This window comes from Eulemur rufifrons, chromosome 7 (genome assembly GCF_041146395.1).
Source record: "Eulemur rufifrons isolate Redbay chromosome 7, OSU_ERuf_1, whole genome shotgun sequence".
Classification (NCBI taxonomy): Eukaryota; Metazoa; Chordata; class Mammalia; order Primates; family Lemuridae; genus Eulemur; species Eulemur rufifrons.
The window spans coordinates 182,102,019-182,129,821 of NC_090989.1; the positions used below are offsets into that span (position 1 = coordinate 182,102,019).

Here is a 27,803-nt window from a genome sequence, read left to right on the forward strand (position 1 = left end):
ACATTCTGAGATTATACCCCATACCCTTCATGGAGCAAAGGCAAAAGCAATGTTCCCTGGGTTTCTATTTCAGTCTACAGAGAAGTACTGTGCTACTGAAAAGAACTCCCTAGAATAAGTTTTAGTGCAGTGTACTTATGAACACCTAGTGAGCGCATATAAATCCAAAGCTATTAATAGTAATAATAAAGTGGAGCTTAGAAAATAAAATGACAATCTTGGGCATATCAAATAAAGCAGGGGCATATCCTAAATAGCAGCATTCTTGAGTTGCTTTTCATTTACTCTAATTTGATTGATTTCAAAGTTGGTAAAAACATGAAGAAATTAAAGTCTATTTATAGTCGATTAACTCTTCCTGCTATAAATTACATAAAACAGCAAAGGAGTATTAATAAAACCAAAGTTAATTACACAAATGTGAAAGGATCCACTAAACCCTTGAATAAGTAAGGAGGTAGGTTGCAAAGCAGTATCTAGAACTTTATCTTAAAAATTATTTCGTACACCTTATTTGCTTATGAGTAGATATTTTACATTATTTAAATAAAAATATGTTTTAGGTATATTTTAGTTTTGCTCTTAAAGTTTAGAGATTTTCTTCAATTTACATTGAACAAAATTACAGTACCACTTCTGTCCTGTATGGGGGTGGGGTAGGCGGGGAGACAGATGACGTGTTTTGGCATCTCTGCCCCACAGCAGTTTAAATTTAGTTTTTAGCTTTTGTATGGAACAGAATAATCAGGGTTACTGTAAACAAATACTGAGCAAAAATACAAAATACTGTTTTCAAAATACTGTTTTTCACTAACACACACACAAAGGAAATGAAAACTTCATTCTGGGGCTCAAACTGCATGTTTTAATATTTTCAAGATTTACAAATCAGTATCTCAGAGAAGCTAAAGAAAATTGAAAGGAACAAAAGCCCTTTAAAAATAACACACATTGCCTGGCCTCTTGCAAAAAGGAACATGTACTTGTGCTTGGCACCCTCGCTTTTGCCATTTGGAGCACTGGTGCAGATTGATGTCCCACACATCGTGATCAAACGGTTTCACATTGTAGGAACTTCCAATGCTTTGTGCAGGTAACAGTCTCATCACTTTCAAAGGTATCTTCATGTCCTACAAATGACATGCTACCAGACATACCAGATTCCACAGGATAATGGCACCAAGCTACTGAAGTGGATATTCCTGAAACCAAACTTGTACTCTAGACTGCTTTTCATCCTCTCCAAAGTATACTTTAACTTAAATCTTCATATACAGTTTGACTAGGAAACTTCAACCCTCCATGTTGTATTTACTTAGGTATGTATCAGAGGCTATGATTTTAGAATACCAAATAGTTAGATAACTCTATCCCTACCGTATTTATTTACAAGCAAAGTATTACTTTGTCTGGACTTATTTCATCTTCAGTGTCTGGGATTGTGGGCAACAGAGCAGATCGAGTTAAACCCCAAAATTTTTGAGGCGACATGTCTTTTTTGGTGGCTGTAAATTTCCATCCAATGTGGCTTGCACAGATCCTACACTGGGCAATAGTCCAGGCATACCTATAAAATTAAAGAAAGATAGCAGCTAAGAAAACATTTCTGTACCCCAAGCCTATCATATAAAACTGTTATGAAGATAGATCTTACAGCCAAATTCTAAGGATTAAGGCAAGCAGAATATTCTGAGCTGAGATTTGATCCATAAAGTTCCCTGAAACAAACCTCATAAAAGCATTTTCTAATGTGGACAATTCATATGGTAATATATCAATCTTTATATATTTTTACATATACTTGATTTTTATATATATGAATATATATATATAACTTAGTGCTCTTAAGCTGTTTAAATTTTTCCTCTACTATAAAGAGAGAAAACGAGGGATCTTAACTAATATAGATTTCTTTATACAAACTTCTGGTTGCCAAGACCACATTCAAACTTGCACTGGCTTTGCCTTTGTTTTGTATTGCAGTCAAGTTAGAAAACCACCACCATCTGTAGAAATATGCACTTTTGTCCTGAGTTCAACTGAGTGGGACAGGGGAATAAGGGCATGTCTCATGTAAGATTTAAAATCTATTAAAAAACATGAATGATTTTGTCAGTTGAACCAGAAATACTAACCATGTAATTGCAACCATTTCCTTATTAACAAATTAATTTTAGTTTTATTCCTTACAAAAGGTGACAAATAAAATAGGACAATCCAAGTGACACAGTCCTAGTTAATCCAATAGTGAGACTAATTAATCATCCCTACTCGCCCCACCTCTTTTAAAATAAAAGGCTGACCCAGAATTTGGAACAAAAATCGAGTAATAAGGCTCTTGAAGATAATACAGCTGAGGGAATCTAGTAAGTTCCCAGGTGATGCTGCTAGGCCCAGGATCATACTTTGAGAATCAATAGGCTAAAAAAAAAATGCAACAACTGAAAGAAAAGCATGATTCAATAGTTTCTGCACCTTCTCAGTCTATCACTGCTTGAGAAACATTCTCTGATTTTACACATTATTATAGAATAAGGTCCATATAGAAATAATTTTACTGGGCCATAAGACAATTGATTTTCAGAATGACGTGACAGAAAAATGAAATAATGTCAGGTTAACTATATAGTAATTTCAGGACAACTGCAGTTACCAACCTGCTTTTGCCCTAACTTCACCTTCAATAAAAGTGTAATAGATGTTTCTAGTTATTTATGGAATGAAGAGCATTTAAATATAATTATTCATTTCATTGTGTATTTATATAATTCTAGCAACTCTGCTTAGGACTCTGGGTTTTTCTGCTCAATTAAAGTAAAACAAAACAAAACAAAACGCAACCACCGCCATCATATTACCCAGGAAACCAGCTGTGCTCTGTAGAAGGCCGGCCTATCAGATTCAAGTTGCAAGCCTTATACACAGTAAGCGTCTCATGCACATATCCATGAGGATTCACATATGCTGCCATTGGCCCACATAAGGATAAACTGCAACAAAGAGTCAACAGGGAGGATAAGTCAAAATGAAGAAAAAGGTCTAATTCTAAATGGACAGATTTTTTAAAGATCACTAAGAAATGAGGAATGAGCTACAGGTTTTAATCTTTTAGTTTTGGGTAATGTTAGTACAATAAAAAGGTCTTGTATGGTCATCCTTGTACAGCTGATTATTTTGCAGATTGCAGTTTTTTTTACCTTTTTGATGTATAATTCTGATGAATTCATCATAAAATCATTTTCAAACACTTATATCACAGCATCAGTATGTGTTCAGAAGCATATTCTACTTTGCTTTTACAAGGCAAAACCAGTGATTGAATTATACTGCCTGAGGCATCCGTGTTAGGTCCTTAATTACTACGATAATCATATAGTATGTACATGTCTATAAATTTCTAAGATACTGTAATATATAGATTTTCCACAAGGACTGCTCAGTTGTTTTATTTTACCATGCATATTACCTATAAATAATCCCTGACATATCCATGTTCCTATGAGTACCTAATGTGAAAGATGGTCTTAACCAAATCTGAGTTAATTTCCCATATTTCATTTGCTGAATATTTATAATTTTTAGGTATTAGAGGGAAATATATGGAAAATAGAAATACAGTCTTGAGTATATTAATAATTCTGATAAGGTGGTTGGAAATGTATTCAGGATTATACTAAAAATATAATATAGATCTTACCTGAATATTTCATTTTTGGTTGTTATTTCTGTTTCTTGACACTGTTTACAGCAAAGAGAAGTACACTACAAAATTTAAGAGAAAATTATCAGTGGGAAAAATAGGCACTTGTTTTATTATGTAATTATATAGCTCATCAAGAAACTTCTAAATATGTTTTTCGTCCAGCCATTCAAAAACTTAGTTTTAAAGATGGAACAAGAAACACACTGAACCTGAGATCTGCCACATATTTCACTTACAAAACTAAATGATCTCTTATGATAAAGAAATAGTGATATATAACCACAGATGTTCCATGTAGAAATCAAATATTTTCATAAAGTTTGATAAAGGTATTCATATTTGAAAAATACAAACCAATTTGAGCTTCTGTTGGCATGAACCCGATTGAAATGTTTAAATTATACTTTAAAATATTTTAAATGTAAATTATGGCAGGTTAAACAATTTTTCCTAATTGTACAACTACATTACTAGACTCTACAACAGACAGCTCTCTCAACAATCCATCCTAGTTCTCTAGCCTGCCTAAACACAAGCATCACAAACATAGTCACTTTACTCACTTTATTCATAATGTCTAATTCACAGCGAAGTCGTTGGATAGCACTACCAATTTTAAGGAGCTGAATTCTTAATACATCATCAATAGGAAGACAAGCAGCTACTCTGTAAGAAAAATCTTAAAGACATGGGGTTTTCAAGTTTTAGACTCATGAGTCAGATAAGAATCAGATAACTTAAGAATAAGATAATGTCCTTTTGAAATAAACCCTTCTCTACAGGGTTCCCCAAACACATATTTTATACAATTATAAACATACTAAAATATACCAGTTATCAAGTATATATTCTTAGGAAGCCCTAAATGTAACTTTTTTTTCCATACATGAGTTTTTTTGTAAATGTCTTTTTTAATGTGAAATATGAACTTGAATCCATAGAAGTCACTTATTTGCCAAGAGACTAGAAAAATAATTAAACTATACCTTGTAAACAGATACAGAGATTATATATAAATAAGGTAAAGTCCTGGAACTAGGGTCACTTCTTTTAAAAAGCAGGGAAAGGAGAGTCTTTACACTCAGGAAGTGTTTTTGGAGGAGAGCCACTTACTGCAAGTTGAACTTTTCATGGTAAACTTGCCTAAAATCGGATGTTCCCAGACTCTAAGAATTTTGGTACAATTAAAAACCACTCATTTTTTCAACTGCTCAAAGCAAAGGAAATGTGTATGCTTTTCAGATTCAATTAAAATATTAATCAGTACAAAAAAAAAACACTGCTATTTCTGCCACAGGAAAATAACTTTTCATACCTATTGGATTTGAAGGAAGAGAATCATCTTTTAGATTTTCATCCCATTCACGTAGTTGTTTCTTGATTCTATCCATTAAGGTTTCCTTTTTAAAACAAAAGGAGCCATAATAAACTTCACAAGCTTATTAAAATTTACTATCAGCTTTTCAACTCATTTTTTTAAAATAAAACTAATATATTGGTAGCAATTTATCACTATGCGGTAAGATCTTGGTCCCATCCGAGTCCCGGTTTAAATGTCTCCATTTTCTTATGCAGAAATGATCAAGTCTCAGCTCCTTTCCCCAGCACTAAGTTGGCTTTCCAGGCCTCTCTCACGGACAGTCTGTCTACCCTAGGGGCACACTGCTCCTAAGTGCCTGGCGGATGCGGTTCTATGCTCCTGCCTGGAACTATCTCACCTCTCTTCTGCTTGCTATGAAGCCTTTTCTGACGCAGTTCAGAGATTATAGCACCTATAAATTGCACTAGCATTTGCTGTCTATGTACCTTACTTGGCACCTATTTACTATATAAAACTGTTTTCAATATTTCACAACCATATGCAAAAAATACTCTTGTATAGTGTATCTTTGTAATAGCTCAAGCCACTAAAGAACAGACCAACTGCAGTTTCCCTTAGTGTCATGCATGTCATAAGTGCTCAAAACTTGTTTAGTTTTCCCAGGACTCCAGATTTATGGGCAAAGGGATTCACTAAGGGAGATGACTAATGTTTGCTGAATGCGTATAGCTACCATTATCCCCTTTTTATAGGTCCATAGAGATGTAATACTTTTTAAGAGAAAAACCAAAACATATTTAAGGATTCTTTAATTTTCTAAATTTAACTGCCACTTAGCCCCCAAAATTTTCAAATGCTTAATAAACACTAACATGTCTTACAGTATCTTAAGTTATAAGCCACTAGAAACTGTTGGAAAAACTAAAACTTACAGAAATAAGAGGCAGAGTCTATCCAGCAGTATCTCTTAACTCCTGCCCATTTTACTCTAAATGTAACAAATGGCACTAGCTCTGACCCTTAATTATGATATGGTTTACTACAGATAACAAAATATTTAAGGTAAGTTACTTACAGCATCATATAAGGAATATAGCCAGCGAGGCCATGAAGTCAGATTTGCACAATGAAACTTTCTCTGAAAACAAACAAAAAAAAAAGTCACTTAAAAACTCCACAGAATAAAGATTCTAATGATGGAAAGAGCAACATTTCAAAAATGATTTAGGCCCAGGAAAACCTTTTCTAATTTAAAAAAGTTAAAAAAATTGATAATCCCATAATGGACGACTATGCATTAAGTTTGAAATCATGTTTTCGTAGCCTTCAAATATACACTGTAATGAGAATCTTGATTCCCATTGAAAAGTTCAAATATTAACATTTCGATGCTAAAGATAACTTAGTCAAAATAAGACGAACCTGAAGAATAACTAAGTAACATACTTCTATTATGACCACATTGCCTCTATACCAGTAATTACCTGTCCAGTATCTATGGGAAACCCTCAAAAAACAATCCAAATTGTCCTGTAAAAACTTTAAAGCAGTCTCAACTAAATCATTAGAAGGGCAAACATAGGAAGTGATATAATTTCAAGAAGAATAAAATGATCATATACTTCAGACTTCATGATCAAGTTCCCCATTTCATAAAATTCACGGAGAGGAGAACCCATTACCTATCTCCTCCAATTGTTGTAATTTGGGATCAAATTACAGAAGCATGCCTAAATCCACATACAAATGTGAATTACACTTAAATTCCTGCAGAATTTCAGTATTTGATGGGAAGACTCAATACTGTTAAGAGATCAGTCCTCAAAATATATGTTCAATGCAATACCAATGAGTTTGGAGTTTATAAGCATAATTTAAAGTTCATTTTGAAGACTAAATGTCCAAAATAACCAAATAATTTTTGAATGAGAAGAAAATGATCTACAGGACACAAAAATATGACTGAAAGGATACTGCAGCAGTGCTGTCGACAGCAAGACTGGAAACAACCTAAACATCAACAAGATAATGGTTAAGTACATTAGAATGTGTTTATACTGGGGAATATTCTGCAAGTGATCAAAGAATGAGGCATGTTAAACCTACATATGTACAAATGTTTGTAATTTCATTGTAAACAAACCTGTTCATTGATACGTGACATGACACATGAAACTGGGAGGGAAAAGGCATGAGGTAGATCAAAAAGGACTTTTAACAGACCAGAACAAGAAAAGCAAGGTAAGGAAGATCCTATCTTGCCCGTGTGTGTGAGATCAGTGACCAGGTATGAAATGGGGAAATGTGGTACACAGCACACATACGGACGTGGGGACTCAGCTGATAGTTATGAGCTGTGCTGTACAGTTGTGTAGTGAGCTGTACAGCTCGCGTCCCCTACTCCTCACCCCCCGCCCCCATCTTATTCTAGCTATATTGGAAGTCCAGAATCCAAGAAAAGAGATAAGAATGCTACTCTATTCTGTGAAGGTCAGAAATGGGAACTTTCATTGTCAAAGAAGAGAATGTCTTGAGTTAACAGGGACGTTTAGTCTGGAGCTGTCTCAAGAGGACACGATACTTGTTTTAAAATGTTTTAGGAATTACTACATGGAAGAGGACACATTTGTTCTGAAATGTCCATGGGCTACAGCTCAAACCAATGGATTCTTTAATGAGAAAAACTTTTGGTTTAATATAATCCTCCTTATATCTGAGGCTACTCAGAGATGGTCTGGGATGGCCTTCTAGCACATACTTAGGTAGTGATTCAAGCCTGAGGCATCAGACCATGAAGAGCCTCAAGGTACTCTCCAATAAGGTTTTTTTTGTTTGTTTGTTTGTTTGTTTGTTTTGAGACACAGTCACTATGTCACCCCAGGCTGGAGTGCAGTGGCACAATCATAGCTCACTGCAGCCTTGAACTGGGCTCAACAGGTCCTCCTGCCTTAGCCTCCTAAGTGTTTAGGACTACAGGTACATACCACCATGCCCACCTAATTTTTTAAAAAATTTTTTGTAGTGACAAGGTCTTGCTATGTTGCTCAAGCTGGTCTTGGATTCCTGGCCTCAAGTGATCCTCCCACCTCAGCCTCCCAAAGTACTGGGATTACAAGCATGAACCATCACTCCGGGACTGCCCTTTATTTTTAAGACCAAATACCTAATGCTAGGGATTATTGGCACAGTCCAATTACGGAATCAAAAAAAACCACTACCAGCAGTACATCAGATAACTCTGAATATTCAGTTAACAGCAATGCCAACCATTAACACTGGGCCAAGAATTTCACATCTTATAAGAATACTGTAAGATTGGTAATATTATCTCCATTTTAAAGATAAAGAAACAGGCACAGAAGGATGGTATAACTTGCCAAGGGTCATGAAGTCAGTAAATTGGGAGGAGCTAGGAGTTGCACAGGAAGTCTGACTCTAACCATCATTCATTTGACAAATATTCTGAGCACCTAACATGTGTCAGGCATTATTTTTATGCATTTAGGATATGCCAGCAAATAAAAAAAGACTAAAATCATTGCCCTGTGGAGCTTGTATTTTAGTGGAGAGAAGCTTACTTTCTAAAATTACATATTCTTAGAATTACAAAATGCCAAAGACTCAACAGAAAGTTTTAGTTTGGCTGACTGACATACTCCCAATTCAGTCATTAAAACATATTTTACACAAATAGAATCATCAATTTTGTAGCAGAAAGTGTACAAAAGTATAGTACAAAGGTGTAATCTTATTTGGCAACCACGTCAAGATAAAGAGAAGCCAAAATAATTTATTCACATATAAATAAATTCCAATTATAAAGAAAACAGAATATGGCATGCTACTAAATTAAGAGCAATGCACTGGGTCAGGGCCATTGCCACTCACTCTGCCACCACCCACCATGAACAAGCAGTCTCAGGTATCTCAGAGTTCCCTTATTTTTAGGTGATAACACCTCTAAAATTCTTTACTAGATTATCCCAACAGATTCTAAAAGTTCTACTTACAAATCAAAATGCTAACACACCCTTAATATCTGTGATGTGTTTTGTACAGTCAACCATACAACTGAAGAGAAGTATACCAGAGAAGATTAGCTAGCTTTCACAGAGCAACTAGCAAAATTTAAGCCTCTTCAATATCTTCAAATTTAAGAGTCCCATTTAGCTTTCTGGCACAATAGGAGAGGCTCCTGTCTTAAATCTGGGTAAAATTGATGGTAAGTTCCAGCAATTTATGGGCATTCTTTGAATATATCAACACCATGATTTATATCATAAAAGAGTTACACCTCAAGAAAATTTTAATACTAGCTAAAAAGTTTAGGCACTTAAAAGTGACCAATGACTGATTCTCCAGTGAAGTACTATTCACTCTGGGAATAGGATTTACTACTGAAAGCAGGCATAAAGGCCCTTAAAATGAATCTCTGTTGTCTGGAGGTAATCCATCACTTTCTTCCACTTTTAAGCCTCATAACTATGGCTTCAGCTTTGCCTCTCAACAGTGTAGAATGTTCAAAAACTGTGAAACTCCATTTAAATGAGTCTTTGAAGTGCAATGAAAATTGGAAGAGTAATGTGAAAAGCTAAATATAAATAGTACATCATTATCATTGATGTCCTCTACATAGTGACCAAAAGTGGTCATATTGTGTTAGATTATATTACAAGTAGCAATGTAAATGCTAAATATAATTTATCCAAATAATTCAAAAGTTACCAACTTTTGTTTCCTTTTTTTCATTTACCAAATTCCTACTTGGTAGTAAGAACTGGAATGGAATAAGCTCTTTCCCCCTCCTTAGGCTTATAAAGCTAACAGCAGATACACAAATGCATACGTAAGATATGCCTGGGAAATCACCAGTCTGTCTGAGGAAGCACCTGACTACAAATAGCCTAAGACTAAGGTTTCAAGATTTTTCTTCTTCTTTAGTATAAAAATACAAATATTATTGCTCTTACTACTTTATTATTATCCTGGAGCAAGGTGAAACAGATTCTCAAGTTCATGTGGAAAAGTTAATCAATAGCAGTCATGAAAAGCTTGACAAAAGAAGGGCAGTGAGGAGCTTTCTGGCCCTAATTTTATTTACACAAACTATAAAGTGCCAACAGTTCTAATACTATGGTGGTGGTACGTAAGCAGACTGACAGACCAACAGAGCAAAAGAAAAGTAAAATAAAAACCATATGAATTTGGTCTATGATAAAGGCGGCACCTCAAATCAGTGGGGGAAAATATGGACTGCTCAGAAAATGGTAATGGGACAATGGGGAAAAAAATGGAAAAAAGTAAAGAGGAATTCACACCAGGATAAACTACATATGGATTTACAACATAAAAGTAATGAAACCATAGTGGTATAAAAAGAAAACGAACACATTCCTGTGCATGGGGAAGTCATTTTTAGCTATGACTTAGAAAACAGAGCATTAAAAAACAATTCAACTATCTAAGAAGAAAAAAAGTACTTCGGTATGACAGAGCGCACACACACACAGAAAGAGTTAAAAGACAAATGACAAACTAGGGAAAATGTTTGGAACTCATTAATTACAAAGATTTTACATAAAGATTACAAAAAACTACTAGAATACAACAAGCCAACAGAAAAATGAACAAAAACTTCATAAAAAAAAGGAGATACAAATTGTTCTTAAAGTGCTCAATCTCTCTCAGAGCAATTCAAATTAACCCTTCAACAAGATCCTGTATTTACTTACCAGATCAGCAAATATCAGCTTTGACACTACATTGTCTGTGAAGCAGGATGCAACAGTGATAATGAGAGCACATATAGGTACAACTTCCTTAATAAGGTACTTTGAAAATATCTGTCAAAATTATAAATGTGTTTGTCTGGAAACCAAATAATCCCACTCCTCAAAATTGACCATATGTATTTACCTGTCATTTATACACATTATGTAGTGCAGCTTTGTCATCAATAGGGGCTGGGTCATATAAATTATAGTGTATTCAAACAACAGAATTCTGTACAGTTTCAAAGAGAAAAAAGCAGTGCTCTCTAAACTGATACAAAAAAAAGTTCTATATGATACAATGTTAAGAGAATAAGGTCCAGGACAGTAGGTATCCTTTTGCGTAAATAAGAGGAAAGAAATAGGAATATTTGTATCTTCACAAAGAAACTCTAGAAAGAGACTTAAAAGCTAATCTGTGAGATCATGTCTGAGGGTTCTGCCCTTCTGAACTGGTACAGTTCCTCCCTGTTCTGTATGGTAAGCAAGAGCAACCATGGCTTTGAAATTTAACAGAGACTAGAAAGATAAGCATCAACCACTTTCTTAATATCTGTTTCCACATTTGATTTCTCTTTACATTTCATATTCAACTCTTTTCTGGTTAACATAGTAAACCTTTGTAGATAGATACACAGATGGTCTGGACAAGCAACATGTACACTTAGAAACATTTAAGTCATACTCCAAATAGGTTAACAAAAAGTTTCCTCACTTTGAGAAAATCCCCTTTCAGCAAACTCAGTGAATGGAGAAAGGCTCTGTACTGGGAAAAGAAGTAAACATTAGTTTCAAAGCCTGAATCGCAGAATAAGGAAGGTCTCTAGATGGAAGTGGGATTTGAAAGAATGTTTCCTCATTACACTGGCCTAACTCCTTAATCGTTAGAGACATGTGTTGAATCTTCTGTAACACTCCCTTGTCAGAATAGAAGATTACACAGAAATACCATGAGAAGCTTAAATAATTTTATTTCATGTCATTTGGGATGTTTAGTTTTCAATGACAGAAGTGTGTATAGTTTCGAGGTTCCCTGAATATATCTCAGGATGACTACAATCCTGGATCCTTTAAGTACCTTTTCTGCTGGAAAAGCGTACAGCAACCTAATTAGCTTGAGTTAGCTCAGAATCATGTAAGAATCTCCCAACTCTGACAATCTTAACTACTAGTCAGACATGGAGAAGAACACATTGTGGTACAACGTACAAGTTAGATGCAAGAAAACACTATGAAGAGAGGAATGAACTGAGCCCTAGATCTGTCTGAAGACAAGCACTGTTACACAGTCCAGCCCCATGGTAAGCTAGTGTCCAGCTAAACGTGCAGCATGCCAAATCCCTGAAATGGTACCACTGCATATGGAGTCTCTACCAATGGGGTCTGGAATCCCCTTTCCCTATGCTAAATTCTACCTTCTGTTGTGTACAGAATGGCTCTAAGTGGTCTCTTAAAGTAGAACAGAGTTTGTAGGTCACCTGGAGTCCAAAATAGAACAGCTAGCAATTTTTTCTTGCCCTAATGACCTAGATCCCAAATTTCAGAACCTAAGAAACTTTACTCAAAGTTTAAACAAGAGAACCCTTTAAACAATGTGACAAATACACAGGATGAAGGCATCTGTATCTCCTAAAACTTTTTATGCCTCTCATTCCTTAGCACCTTCCGTTAAGCCCTTGGCAACTCTGAATATGAAAATAACTGAGGGCTAATGTTGAGAGTCCAGAAAGATTTGGAGAAATAAGACAACAGGGAAAGGTCAGAGGATCTGGTCCCAAACAAATATATGCTCCCTTGGTCTTTGCAGGTCTGTCTGTCCTGGCTCTTGTTGAGCCAGTGACAACCCAGGTGCAAAGGGCTAATTCTGAATTCAATGTGAACCAGCTGAGGTGCATTAACTACAGAAAAGGAAGAATTTAATCAGTAATTTACACAAAAATTAAATTTAAAAAAGCAGTCTTATTTGCTTAGCTGAAGTTCAAGACTGTAAGATCCCGTGGGCAGGTCACAGAACTAGTTATACAAAGCACTAAAGTCAGGAATTAATTACAGACACTTTCACCCCATGCTCAGAACTTTGCCAAGAATACTTGATTTAGGATTTTTAAATGGTTAAGAATTTTTATCAATCTTGGCATGGAAGAACTACTATATAAATCAAAGTAACTTAATACAGGCAAATCTCATTTTACTGTGGTTCACTTTATTGTGCTTTTTAAAAATTCCAGGTTTGCGGGAACCCTGCATTGAGCAAGTCTATGAGTGCTATTTTTCCAACAACATGTGCTCACTCTATGGCTCTGTGTCACATTTTGGTAATTATTGCAATATTTCAAATTTTTTCATTATTATTGTATCTGTTATGGTGATCTGTGATCAGTGATCTTTAACGTTACTATTGTAGTTGTTTTGGGGTGTCATAAACTGCACAGAGAATTTAATCGATAAGTGTTGTGTTCTCACTGTGCCGTTGACTGGCTATTCCCGCATCTCTCTCCCTCTCCTCCCTATTCTCTGAGAGAAAAAAATATTGAAATTAGGACAATTAATAACCCTACAGTGGCCTCTAAGTATTCAAGAGAGAGGAAGAGTTGCATGTCTTTCACTTTAAATCAAAAGCTAGAAATGATTAAGCTTAGCAAGGAAGGCATGTCAAAAGTCAAGACAGGCCAAAAGCTAGGCCTCTTGCTCCAGTTAGCCAAGTTATAAATGCAAAGGTAAAAGTTCTTGAAGGAAATTAAAAGTACATATAATGACAGGAAAGCCAAACAGCTTTATGGCTGATATGAAGAAAGTTTCAGAGGCCTAGTTAGATCAAACTGGCCACATGATTCCCTTAAACCAAAGCCTAATCCAGAGCAAGGTTCTTATTCTTTTCAATTATCTGAAGGCTGAGAGAGGTGTGGAAGCTGCAGAAGAAAAGGGGAATCTAGCAGAGGACGGTTCACGAGACTTAAGGAAAGAAGCCATCTTCATAACATAAAAGAGTAAGCAGCAGCAGCAAGTGCTGATGGAGAAGCTGCAGCAAGTTATTCAGAAAATCTAGCTAAGATCATTAATGAAGGTGGCTACTAAACAACAGAGTTTCAATGTCCATGTCCTCTACCTTCTATTGGTAGAGATGCCATCTAGGACTTTCATAGCTAAAGAGAAATCAATGCCTGGTTTCAAAACTTCAAAGGACAGGCTGAATCTCTTGTTAGGAGCTGATGCAGCTGGTGACTTTAAGTTGAAGCCAATGCTCATTGACCATTCTGAAAATCCTAGGGCCCTTAAGAATTATGCTAAATCTATTCTTCTGTGCTCTAAAAATGGAACAACAAAGCCTGGCTGACAGCACATCTGTTTACAGCATGGTTTACTGAATATTTTAAGCCCACTGGTGAGATCTGTTTTTCAAAAAAGATTCCTTTCAAAACGTTACTGCTCATTGACAATGCACCTGGTCAATGAAGAGCTATGATAGAGATGTACAAGGAGATGAATGTTATTTTCACGCCGGCTAACACAACATCCATTCTGCAGCCCATGGATCAAGGAGTAATTTCAACTTTCAAGTTCTTATTATTTAAGAAATATATTTTGTGACACTATAGCTGCATAAATAATGATTCCTCTGATGGATCTGGGCAAAGTAAATTGAAAACCTTCTGGAAAGAATTCATCATTCCAAATGCCACTAAGAACATTCATGATTCATGGGAGGAGTTCAAAACATCAACATCAACAGGAATTTGGAGGAAAATGATTCCAACTCTCATAGATGACTTTGAGGGGGTTCAAGACTTCAGTGGAGGAAATAACTGCAGATGTGGTTGAAAAAGCAAGACAACTAGATTTAGAAGTGGAGCCTGAAGACATGACTGAGCCAGGGTTTGGGAGGACTGACTCCAGTTTTGAAAGAAGTTCTACTGTGGGTCCAATGCTATCAAACAGCATTGCATACTAAAGAGAACTCTTTCCGTCAGTACAGCAAACTTCATTGTCTTATTTTAAGGAATTGCCACAGCCACCCAACCTTCAGCAACCACCACCCTGATCAGTCAGCAGCCATCAACACTGAGGCAAGACCCTCCACCAGCAAAAAGATTAGGATTTGCTGAAGGCTCAGATGATCGTTTGCATTTTTTACGGTAAGATATTTTTTAGTTAAGAGATGTACCTCGTTATTTTAGACATAATGCTATTCCACACTTACTGGACTACAGTATAGCGTGAAGATAACTTCTATATGCACTGGGAATTGCTTTATTGTGACATCGCTTTATTGCAGCGATCTAAAACTGCACCTGCGGTATCTTTGAGGTATGACCGTACCTCCTGAAAAAAAAATCCAACAATTAAAATTCACAACTATGTAAATATTGAGATGATATATAGGGAACATCTTGATGCACTTACCTTACCACATAGTATTTCAGTAGCAAACCAGTACCAAGCACACTATTAGGCACAAAGTGACCTAATAAATTCAAAAATCACTCCCTGGAGCCCACAAACTGACATCATCTTTGACATACTTACTTCAACAATTCCATTTAAAATGATCATGGGGAAAAAAATTTCCCAATGTTCTGTTACAAGAAACAAGGGTAAAGATATATTTCAAGTGTGTGTAACAGGTTCAGAGAAGGAAATATTACACAGCCATACAAAAGCTGCCTGAAACTTAAGGCAGTATCAATATTGTTAAACCTTCAGAAGTATTAGTTTAAAGTTGTTTGATAGTCTTTAAGCAGTGTAAATAGATCTTTCTTATTAGAATCTTCTTAGAAACAGTAATTAAACACATTGTACCATGTAATAGATTGGTCAGCTGAAATACAGAATAATGAGACCAAGAAGTCAATTGACACCCAGCCATGTGCCTGATGTCTATCCTGCACAAGTTCTTTCTGAAAACTGGAGGAATTCCACTGCATGAACATGAAAAGTGGTGGTAAACTGACTAGTGTATGAGACCCCTTCATGAATAATCTATCCTAATTTATACTACATTAATACAGATTAATTAGTATCTTGTGCTGATTTACACCCAAATTTAAGACTGTCACTACTTGATAAAGAGTAAGGGATGAGTAATACAGGATTTTTAAGGTTAAAATGGAAATTATTTTTCCATAGTTTTAAAAGATAAACCTCAAAAAGCCATTTATTCTAAATTTAGAAACTAGTAATCTTTTCCTTTAGGCAGAAATCACAAATATTAACCACTTTGTACTTAAAACTATATATCTCACAAATGAGTAGAATCAGGCTTCATCAACTTTTTTATTCCCTAAAACAAAAGAATGATTTAACCAAAAGGATATACAGAAAAATTAATGTCCAAATAAGCAATACCTGTAAAGAGCACCTAGCCTCAAGTCATTTTTTGTAATGTCAATAGAGATGTACAAAATAATAGCCAAGCTTTTCTCTCTGAAGTCTGGTAGAGGGAAAACATACTGTATTTCTCTACTACTACTCTGTGCTAACCCAAAGGAATCCTCTCTTTCTTTAAGGTAATGTATGCTTTTGACCCAACAGCCAAGCATCTGATCTGATCATATTTTAATAAGAGATTCCTGTGGAATTAAAAATTATAATATATTAATACATAACTGATAAGCATGGAAAGAATAGCTGTGTGACATTTTACTACTTTTGCAAATTGCTTTTACATAAATAGCTGCCTGCGAAATTTTTAGAAGCTCTAGCTATGATCAAACGCAGCTAGAATATTGCCACAGAAGGTATCTGGGGAATGAATCAAGAGAGTTGTTTGTGTTTCTTTCTTAAAACAGGAAAAAAGCAACCTGTCTTCATTTTTTGAAGATGCATAAAAAAATTAGTTTCTCACCTTCTGGTATTTCTGCCACCATTTATAGGAACACTGGTCTTCCCATGAGACAGGTTTTGAAGGAAATATCTGGCATTTATTGAGGGATTCTAACTGAACTGCAGACATGGTTGAAGGCAACACACATTCAGGAAGAATTTGCACTTTAGCTTGCTGGATTCTAAAATAAAGAGAATCAAGCACGGTGTTCATTTTTAAGATAAACTAACTCAAACTGTAAGTTTCTAAACATTGATAATTTTAAATACTAAGATTTTCAAAGTTTTCTTTTTTAAACATATTCTTCAAATGCCGATGTTAAGAAATTTTCAGAATATAGCTTTATTTCATAAATCATACCAAAGTTAAAACCAAAGATAACCTAAGGTATGGATTTTAAATCTCACTGCAGAATGGAAAGGGAGATTTTTACATTTCAGATAAATACAGAGTCTATACATGAAACAAAGTATTAAAAAAATCATATACAACCAACTACTGCTTGATACCTCTAAATTAATTTCTGAGACATTCTTAGATACCCCAACCCTCCCACCCCCTGACCCATGCTGCTGAACTCTTACATCTACCCTTTCTCATAAATCATGCAACCTGAGCAATGGACAGAAAAAGGAAAAGAAAATCAAGAACCCATTTACAGGGATGATTTAAAATAAGACTAGAGAATTACATGTAGCCTTTATTTCTATGTGTGTTCCTTTTCTCATTTTCAAAAGTTTAACTTTAATATTCTGATATTCAAAGGATCAAAATATAGATATTATCTCTTTTACTTAAAAATTATTTAAACTCTCATGATAAAGTTATCATTTCCAAAATGTTACTTGAGAATATCATAATTGCAAACATCACAAACTAATACAAACAGGAAATTTGAACCTGTGAGCTGTTTTCCTGTGAGGCATATCTCCTACAGTGTAGCTTTTGGTTTTTTTTTTTGTTTGTTTGTTTGTTTTTTTTTGAGACAGAGTCTCACTTTGTTGCCCAGGCTAGAGTGAGTGCCGTGGCGTCAGGCTAGCTTACAGCAACCTCAAACTCCTGGGCTCAAGCGATCCTCCTGCCTCAGCCTCCCGAGTAGCTGGGACTACAGGCATGCGCCACTATGCCCGGCTAATTTTTCTATATATATATTTTTTAGTTGTCCATATAATTTCTTTCTATTTTTAGTAGAGACGGGGTCTTGCTCTTGCTCAGGCTGGTCTCGAACTCCTGACCTTGAGCGATCCACCCGCCTCGGCCTCCCAGAGTGCTAGGATTACTGGCGTGAGCCACCTCGCCCGGCCCAGTGTAGCTTTTGAAATGTTAAGTATGTAACTACATTCAAATGCTAGAGCAAAACACTGTCAGATTGATAAATTCAAATACATTAAAAGTCTCTGTTTCATTATTAGTTATATTTAAGACTTCTAAAGTGTTCTTTCATAATAACTACTGTTCTGACCACAAAATGTTATGAATGGAATTCTGATATTTCCACTTATTTATTGAAAGAAAATAGCTGTTTGTCTGAAACTAGCTAAGTTTAATTTCATGATAATATTAGACTCATCCTATTAACTTGAGTTCCTTCCTGACAAGCTCATTAAAATACTCAGAAAATTTATGTCTTTATGACTTTGGAAAATGTTAAAATATTTTACTATGTTCAAACTATGGACAAATGTTCTTATATTATTAGAGCACACTAAAAACAAACAAAATCTCCATTTTCTTCACCTGATACACGAACATAAATAACCTGATAATTATATTCTTAAGGTCAAAGTACATACCATCCTACAGAAATTTTTAGAAATATGATTCTTCTTTCAGGTTATCGGTAACTGAATTAAGAATTATGCTTTACCCAACTGTTGCGTAAGACTTTATACCATTATGATAAAACAATAATGCTATCAAACCCCTGGCTTATAGATGATGTTAATAATTAGTCTGCAGTACAGCTGTCTGAATTGCCTTGCAGAATTAAAGAGTGCTCTCTTTTACCCCCGTCAGACATGCCCAGGGTCTGCTGCATACACATGGGGCTGGTTCTTCCCCCAGCAGATGAGTTTTGTTTTTACTATAAGCTAGTTTTATTTCTTCCCAACCTGTTTCTGGCAGTTGTTATGTGATTATAGTAACGTAATTTATATAAATGTTACAAAACCAGTGAAATATGAATATAAAAATAAAATTGTTTCAAGGAACATTGAGACATAAAAGATTGCTTTCAAATTAGGGACAGATAACTCTAATAGTAGGAAAAAAAATTACACAAATCTGGAAGGATTCTGCACTCAAATTACCTTATGAATATATTTAGAATCTCTCTTTTAAGGAAAACTGTTAAGTATAAACTGTAGATAGATGATGCAGATGATCCAGAAAGCCATATCTAATCTGAAGTCCCACTTCAAAGAAAAGATCTTGTCGCTCCATCCAATGAATACATTTTAAGTTAAAATAAAATGTTTAAGGTATATATGTGTAAGTTTTTGTAAGTTCCAACTTTAATTAACTTTTTTTGAGGGGGGGACAGAATTTTGCTCTGTCACCTCAGCTGGAGTGCAGTGGTGTCACTGTAGCTCACTGTAACCTCAAACTCCTGGGCTCAAGCAATCCTCTTGCCTCAGCCTCCCGAGTAGCTGGGACCACCAGCGCACACTATGATGCCCAGCTAACTTTTCTATTTTTGGTAGAGATGGAGTCTCACTCTTGCTCAGGCTGGTCCTGAACTTCTGAGCTCAAGCAATCCTCCTGCCTCCGTCTTCCAGAGTGTTAGGATTACATGTGTGAGCCACGGTGCCAGGCCAAATTAACTTTTTTGATTAACAATTACTGGTCTCAATTATGACAGGTAAGGGGTCTTCTCTTATAATTCCAATTAATTAATCCCTTCTCCTCTCTACATGCTAAGAAATACTGGAGAATTTCTGAAGAGTCCTACGGTGATTTTACTGCAGAAAAGGAAACTAGCTTGAGTTTCAAGTGTGCTACGGAGAAATTTTGGTATAGTGGAAAGAGCACTAGTTTGGGAGTCAGGAGTCCTAGAACCAACCAGCTCTTTCACTTACTAGCTGCACAACTTTAGACAAATTACTTAACCTCTCCAGTACTTGGCTTCCTTATTTTGAAAAAGTGGAGATTGCACTAGATTATATTCATGGTTTAACTTCACCAAGGTGTTTACAGGACCAGAGGAGTGGTGGAGACAGAGAACTCTCATTCAAAGGCGCCTTTTAAATTAAGACAGCCATACCTTTATGAGAGGACTTAACAGTGGGTCTACGGAATGCTACAGAGAATGTGCCCTTTCCAAGTCTTGTCCAGACCTATCAGTTTGATGTTAATCTTGACTAGAGGCAAACATATACTCCTTGATTTGTTTTCAGAGTTAATGATCTACTGCCATCTTGTGTTCAAAAGAGGTTTTCCACAAACACTGATGTCAAGACAGTCTGAAAAATACACTTTTCCCCAAGCCAATTTTTTCTTATGGTTTCTGGAAAATAGCATTCACAAATAATCAAAATTGTATGAGGATAGAAAGCACTTTAAAAATGGAACTGTTAGAAAAAGCCACAGTAACAAAACAGTTTGCTAACTATCACAATGGAGAGCCCTCAGGAGGTCATTCTTTCATTCCTTCATTCATGAAACATTCACAGTCCTAAATGTAGAACATATATAAGTCTCACTCACTGTTCTCAAGCAGCACATCTATTGAGGGAGAGAGACATACAATCCTATAGGAAAGTACAATGTGGTAAGGGCTGTAAGAGTTTGCACAATAAATGTTTTAGGCAAGTACCAGGAGAGAACTTAAACCCCATAAGAGCTCTGGCAACCCCATCCCTCATTCCTCTATACTTTCTCTAGCCCCAAAAGGCTGCTTGACCCATCTATATTTTCATAATTCAGTAATTAGGAATGCCCACTATGTAAAGAAAACAGACAAAAAATTCTTTCCCTCAGGCAGTTCACATTCTTTTTTAAGTTTTTTAAAAAAAAAACCCACCAAAAAACCAAAACTCTGAATTTCCATGTTTTCAGAAGATATTACCTGTGCAACACAGAGGTCTGATGAGATTTTCAACTCTGGCTACAGATCAGAGACCAATTCACTAGGACTGGGTGGAACCCAAGAATCTGTATCTATAGGACTTCATAGTGGGTGTGCCAGGTTGAGAACCACTCCCTTTAGAGGTAACATCCAATGATCAAGATAAATGCTTTGTTTTACTTTGTTTGTTTTTTAAAAAAGAATAAAATAAGGTGAACTGGATTTTTAAAAACTTATAGGATTCCTTGAACTTGTGAAAAACCATAACCATGAGAGCTGGGTCAAAATGAATAACTGCTAAAACAGCATACTCAGGGAATTTCTAACCTTTATAGGGTGCAGAGACAAGTATTTACTGATCACTTGTTATGTAAATAGCATTTCTGGGTGACAAAAAATTCACACTGGAGAGGGGCACTAAATATAAACGGCTTGCACAGTTCAAATGGAGCAGTGGGTAGGTGTAACCAGCGTGGCTTCAAACATCACAAGAGTGCTGCAAACACCACAGCTGTCCCAGTCAGCACACACAGCGCTCAGTGGCCTCTGGTCTCCCCACTCTACTACACTCTGAAGAGAGGTCTTCCATCCCAAAGCCGTGTCCCAAATGATACTTTGCTTTGAATTTACAATACTGTTCTTAAACCTAGAGGAACATTAGAATCACCTGAAAATTATTTTTAAAAGATGCTGCAGCCTCATCCCAGGCTAAATCACTCTCTGGGGTTGGGAGATAGGTTGGACCTCAAGCTTCTCTAGTTTTAAAAACTTCCCAGGTGATTATTATGCACAGCAAGGTTGGAAACCACTACATCTTCGAAGGGAAAAAGAACAGCTAGTTAAAAGTTACAAAATATAAAGGGTCAGTAGAATAGAAAAAGTACAAGAAAACCATTTCATTATAAGATGTTCACAAAGCTTTAAGATATGTTATTTCTTACCCATCTGATTGTGTTCTTAGCTCTAGGACTTTGAACCTTTGTCTTCCAACTGCTTTCACTTTTACTATCTCAATTCCAAAATCCTGTTCTTCTCGGTAGGCATATATCTCTGCTGTTGTTCCAAACTGTGCTTCCCTTTCCTGTATATTACTTCCAAGATAAAATTTAAAAGGAAAGAGTTTTGAACATTTGACTTTTAAATATGCAAAGTTGGCAAAAGCAATACATAAGGAAAAACAATTTATAGTAATCAACCCTCATTGCAAAACTAGTATAATTTTATTTAAAAGTCACCTAGGGGATATAAAGAGGCTTCAGGAAGTAAAATTAGAGCATTTTAGGGAAAGGATAGATATCTAGTCACTGAAAATGATCTAGGACTGATAAGGTTTTAAACTCTCATTTCCCAAACCACCACTCTTTCACTTTGTTAGACCATCATTTCTGCTGCTTATTAGCAGCATTGTACTAGGGTGGGAACTTCCTGTACTTATTTCCTGCTTCTACCGCAGATTTCCTACATTTGCCATGGGATACATGAAGTTCAGCTTCAATTTACCACTAGTTTGTAACTGTACAACTTATGAATTTTGAAAGAGAAGGAAAGAACAAATCACACTTTTGGATAAGTAATCCTTTACATTAGAATATTAAAGCCCTGTTTCTCTTTGAATAAAGAAGATAGCTCTTGAGAAACTAAGATTCCAGAAATGTTTTTCATTAAATATTAATGATTAGAAATTTCTCAAATACTAGAAAGTTAAATTGCGCATGAAGATAAATGTCTGATTTAGTATGGTAATGAAAATAACAAAACCACTCCAACTTGTACTTTCAAAATTTTACACAACAAAATTCTTTATCTCACATTCTCATCCAACCTCTTCTGTACATGCAAAATAATAGTCTGCTTTAGCTTCAACATTGACCTCTGCTGCGATGACACATGAGAGGAAATGTGTTAAGCAATTTACTCTTAATTAATTTTACCTGTATGCAAGAACAGCAAAGGTTCTATCTTTCTGAATTAAATTCCGAACCATACTGACTTCTTGAGGGCTAAAGAGCTGAAGAGGTAATGTCTGCCCAGGAATCAGGATCATCATCACCTGTGGCAGAACTGGAATAACCTGACAGCTGTCATCATCATGCAAAGTCCTGCCATGAAATTCTTCCATGTCAGAGCCCAGATACTATTTAAGAACATACATAGGTACAGTGTCAGGATAGATATGTAGCAAAAACACAAGCTCAACAGACTACAGAACAAATCAGATTAAAAGGAATATAAACAGAGGGTACAAATATTTATTTAAATAATAAACTTGGTATATAAACATACCACATGAAAAGCTAGTTTTTAATCTAATTTTTACTCTTAGAAATAGAATTTCCAATCATTTATGAAGAATCTCTCAATACGCACATTCAAGAGCATTTTTAGTTCAAAATATTTTGACTAAGAAACATCTCTATGTCCAAATATCACAAATGACAAGTATAAAATAGTAGTATGTCAAATAACACCCCAGTACCCAGTAGTACAGAGAGTAAGTACTTAATAGCTCAATTACTAGCAAAACCATAAAGAGAGCAATAATTCCTCAAAACAATTACTCTAGGACATAATACTAAGTTGCTTAAAAATTACAGTTATAGGTTTATCTAATGGCAAATAGCCCACATCCTCATCCACAATTTCTAGACTGAAGTAAAAGCCAGTAATCCTAACAGAAGTCACTTGGTTTTAGGAATTCACATTAACAGCTACATGTATATCATATTAGATCTGTTATTAAATTACATACTGTGTGTGATGTTGGCAGACTGGTGTCAAAATTTATGACATTTGGTTTTTTGGCTTCTTTGCTATCCTGGTCCTCAACTTCCATTTCAATCTCATCTTCTTCCTCATTCTCTGCTATAGAAACAGAATATCATAAGAAAAAAACAAGATATGTGAAAATGTCAAAGCTGTGCACCCTCTCAAATGCATAACGCCTTCTTGAGAAAACGGGTTCTTCTAAACACCACATGCAACTGGTAGCGCTACAGCACCGTGGAGAGGCAGCCAGAGGGCCAGGGTCTATGCTGGGCTCTATTACTAGCTACCTTTTTTTTTTTTTTTTTTTTTTTACAAATTAACTTTTTATTTCAGAACAGCTTAAGATGTACAGAAAAGATACAAAGATAGTACAGTGTTCCCATATATCCCACATCCATTTTCCCCTATAGTTTAACATCTTATATTAGTATGGTACATTTGTCACAACTAAGGAGTCAACATTGTTACATTACTATTAACTAAACTCCACATTTTATTTGGATCGCCTCAGTTTTTACCCAATCTCCTTTTTCTGTTCCAGCATCCCACCCAGTCTACCACATTACATTTAGCTGTCATGTCTCCTTAGCCTCCTCTGGGCTGGGGTGGTTTCTCAGACTTTCCTTTTTCCTGATGGTCTTGACAGTTTTGAGGAGAACTGGTCAGCTTGTTTTGTAGAGTATCCCTCAATTAGGTTTTGTTTGCTGTAATTCTCATGATTAGACTGAGGTTATTATGTATTTTGGGGAGGAAGACCACAAAACTGACGTGCCATTTTCACAGCATTATCAAGCATACATACTATCCACTTGACTCAGCCCTGCTGATGTTAACCTAGATCACCCAGCTGAGGTAGTATCTGTCAGGTTTCTCCACTGTAAACTTACTCGCCCCCCTTTTCATACTGTACTCTTTGGAAGCAAATCACTAGGTGCAGCCTACACTTAAGGGTGAGGAGTTGTGCTCCACTGCCTCCAAGGGGAAATATCTATATCAATTATTTGTCATTTTTCTGTATGAGAGATTTTTCTCTTCTCCCTTGCTAGTAACTAATTTTAACCTCAGACAACTTATTCCACTTGATTAAACCTTAGTTTCCTCATCTGAAAAATGACAGGCTTGAACAAGACATCTCTAAGTTTCTTTCAAACTTATAATTTTAAGGAGTTCTTTCATAAGAAAGGAAGAAAAGAAATAATGCAAGCAAGAAGATCTGTTAATTAAAATTGAAAAAAGATATCATTATAACCTGAGAGACTTTCATAACATTTTACCAATGACACCACTTCCCTGGCTGACAGTATTTAAAAATGAAATGTTTGTAAACATTCTCGTACACACCTTGCTCTGTAATTTTAGGTTTAAAATAAAGCTGGCATGAAGTACGAAGCATAAAGTATAGTTTAAAAGAAATGTCTTAGAAAGCTTTCTCCACACATATTTTTTAAATTGTGAAAACTAAGCTGATCTATTTTATAAAGCTGATGTTACCAATGACAGGGATGAAAGTCAGAAAAAGCTACACAATATAGTTCTATTAAGTGGGAGTCTGTCCTTTTCCTGCCAACTATGCGTAAATTTCCTATCTTAGACCAGTGACTCTCCATCAGGGGTGATTATGCCCTCAGGGGATGTTATTTGTCACAACTAAGGGAGCTGTACTGCTATCTTGTGGGTAGAGGCCAGGGATGCTGCTAAATATGCTACACTGCACAGGACAGTCCCCACACAAAGAAATTTCCAGCTCAAAATGTCACGAGTGCCGAGGTTAGAAAACCCTGGCCTAGATTAATGGTAAAGAATTACTAATCTCCTTTTTGACCTCACAGTTCATATATTTTTAAATGCCCCAAGTAAACATCTAAATAGATAAAATGTCTTTACAAAACAGTCATTTTTTCTTTTATGCATATCATTATCGTATCATATTTAAATCAAACCACCTCTAGCTAAGAAACAGAAAATACAAATGTTTTTCAATATGGTAACTGCTATGGACTTTCTATGTATTCTTATAAATTCCTGGATATAAGGCTTTATCAAAAAGAACATAATTATTTCAACTTATATGCAAACAGTCAATGGTCTACCACTTCATATAAATTTTTCCTAAGAACATATAAGTTTCACAAAAAGATAAAGAAAAATCTAAATTGATAAGAAAGATGTTCTGCATCTAATTCTTTGTATTTACAACTCTGAGAGCGTGGCTTTCACTTGGCATGTGGTGAGACCCACTTTATTGCTCTAATATAGAAAGTTCAAAAGATTAACTATTAGCTCAAAGGCTGGAGTTAATATTTTTCAAAGTTTACCTTTTAACTCTTCTAATTTTAGTCTAGTCTCTAAACAATTTCCTTAGTAGCCTTTCCTATAAATAGGCTAAAACCCACTTCCCCTGACTCTGCTATGTTTCTCTATTAATGTTTCATTTGGCCAGGATAGATTCTTCACATCTCACATACAAAGCTATTTCCTGAGCACTTAAAGAAAATTACTCTTCAAAACAAATCAGACAACATAGATTTAGAGAAAATCCAACGTTTCTGTACAAATAAAAAAACCACATATATAATTGGGAAAGCGTTACTGCTACATCTACCACACCTCTGGGCCCCTCTCACCTCTGATTTTTTCCCTGAGAAAACACACACTGACTGTTTAGAGCTACCAGGGTGAAGTCTGATGACTCATCTCATGCAGAGGCATCCTGTGAATGCCAACAGAACATCAGTATGCTCCCTCTTCTATTCAACATCCTCCCTCAAACACTGGATTTGGCACATACAGAGTAGGGCTGATTTCTCTGAAAAAACAACTCAGCTTTTCTGCTGAAGGCTGGCACACTTACCTTTATATCAATTCAGTTAGCATGGCTTTAGAACAACCACTGACTCTGACTGTGGTTTATTTTTGTAGGAAAGTTCCCTTCTATATGCTGGGCATATTCTCAGTCTCTTCCTCTTTCAATCCATGCTACTCCGAGTGAACAACTTAACTTTCCAACCATAGCTTTCTTTAGGCAACTACTTGAAACTTGATATTGTTTCTTGGCAATACACAGAAAAAACCCAACCCCACTGGTAAGAGATGCAAGCTCCCCAACTACTTAGACCCAACCTACTTCCCAGGCCTTATCTTCCACCACCTTATCCTAAGTGTATGGTTTTGGATGCCTCCAGATCTACCTCACAAAGCTTATCTCCAATTCCTCTGACCCCTGAACAATCCCTCCCTCCCTCCCTCTGAAGAACCAAATAGCATTCATTTATCTGGCCCTAAATCAACTGCCTCTACTAGTTATATTCTCAGTAGCCTCACCTAGATTATGAACCAAGAAACAGATTGTGTATCACACCTCTTTTCATTCCCACAACACCTAACATACTGACTGGCATATAATGAAGGGAGCAAGACAGTCTCAGTTCAGATGACACACCTCTTGGAAAGCATCTCTTATCTACAGCAGTCCATAAAAGTTTGTACAATTATTCCATTTCTTTTTTCTATTCAGTATTCCAACACGAGCCCAAGGTGTAACATTTCACAAAACATACAGAAAGAGAAAACTGAGTTTATTCACACTCTTAAGTATGTCTAATTAAGTATATTTGTATATGCCTATGAAAAACAGGGCAAATACTGAAAAGTATAGACCAGAGAAGGAGATAAGAGATACCCGCTATGCTGACAGATAGACCCAGGTTGGAGTCCTGGCTCTGCAACTGTGTGACCTTGGGCAAGTCACTGAACTAATGTGCTAATTCATTTCTCGCCTATCAAATCAGAATCCGAATAGGGATGCAGAAAGGATTAAACGTAGAAATGCACGCCAAGTGCTTACTGCAGGGCTCAGAACGTGATATAAGTGCTTAATACTTGTTAGCCGTCACTCTTATTGAAGGGAAAGAGTCCAGGAAAACTAATGACTGCTAACCTGACCCAGTCCCCCAGTTTCAGAGCATTCCCTCGGAGCTAAGCTCAGGGCCCAAGGAGGATAGAGAGGACTATGTCCCTGCCTTGGGAGCGAACCCCCGCCCCCACACACGCCCTCGCCCACAGTTGGGGTGACAGAGCAGGGGCGGAAGCTCTACAACTGGGGCGCTGACTGGGGCCGACGTGAAGCCGCTTCCCGGTGCGGCCCTGCGGGGCCGGCCGGCCTCGGCGCGCCCGCCCGCCTCCCCGCCCCGCCGCGCCCCTAGCAGCTCCGGGCCTCGCCCCCTCCTCCCGCCGCCGGACACCTGCCCCAGGCGGTTACCAGGCAAGAGCGGCAGGTGGTTGCCCATGTTGTGCGCAGCGTCCTGCGGATCTCCCTCGCCAGCCATGTCTGTTTACCCGCAAAGGAGGATGGGACA

At 36.4% G+C, this 27,803-nt stretch overlaps 1 protein-coding gene across 2 annotated transcripts; it reads right to left on the reverse strand.

Annotated features, from left to right (window-relative positions):
- Positions 1-582: 582 nt before the first annotated feature.
- On the reverse strand, positions 583-27,803 carry CRBN (cereblon). Of its 2 annotated transcripts, none has more exons than XM_069473834.1 (11): positions 27,707-27,803; positions 23,432-23,541; positions 22,614-22,816; positions 21,624-21,773; positions 16,638-16,797; positions 6,100-6,162; positions 5,019-5,103; positions 4,267-4,382; positions 3,698-3,762; positions 2,859-2,990; positions 583-1,567 (listed from the first exon to the last, which is right to left on the reverse strand). In XM_069473834.1, exons 1-11 carry the CDS (start codon positions 27,771-27,773, stop codon positions 1,387-1,389), a joined length of 1,332 nt encoding a protein of 443 aa, XP_069329935.1. In that variant the 5' UTR covers positions 27,774-27,803; the 3' UTR covers positions 583-1,386. The 2 variants fall into 2 exon arrangements, with proteins under 2 accessions (XP_069329935.1, XP_069329934.1); XM_069473833.1 differs by having other exon boundaries at positions 23,432-23,544; positions 27,707-27,777.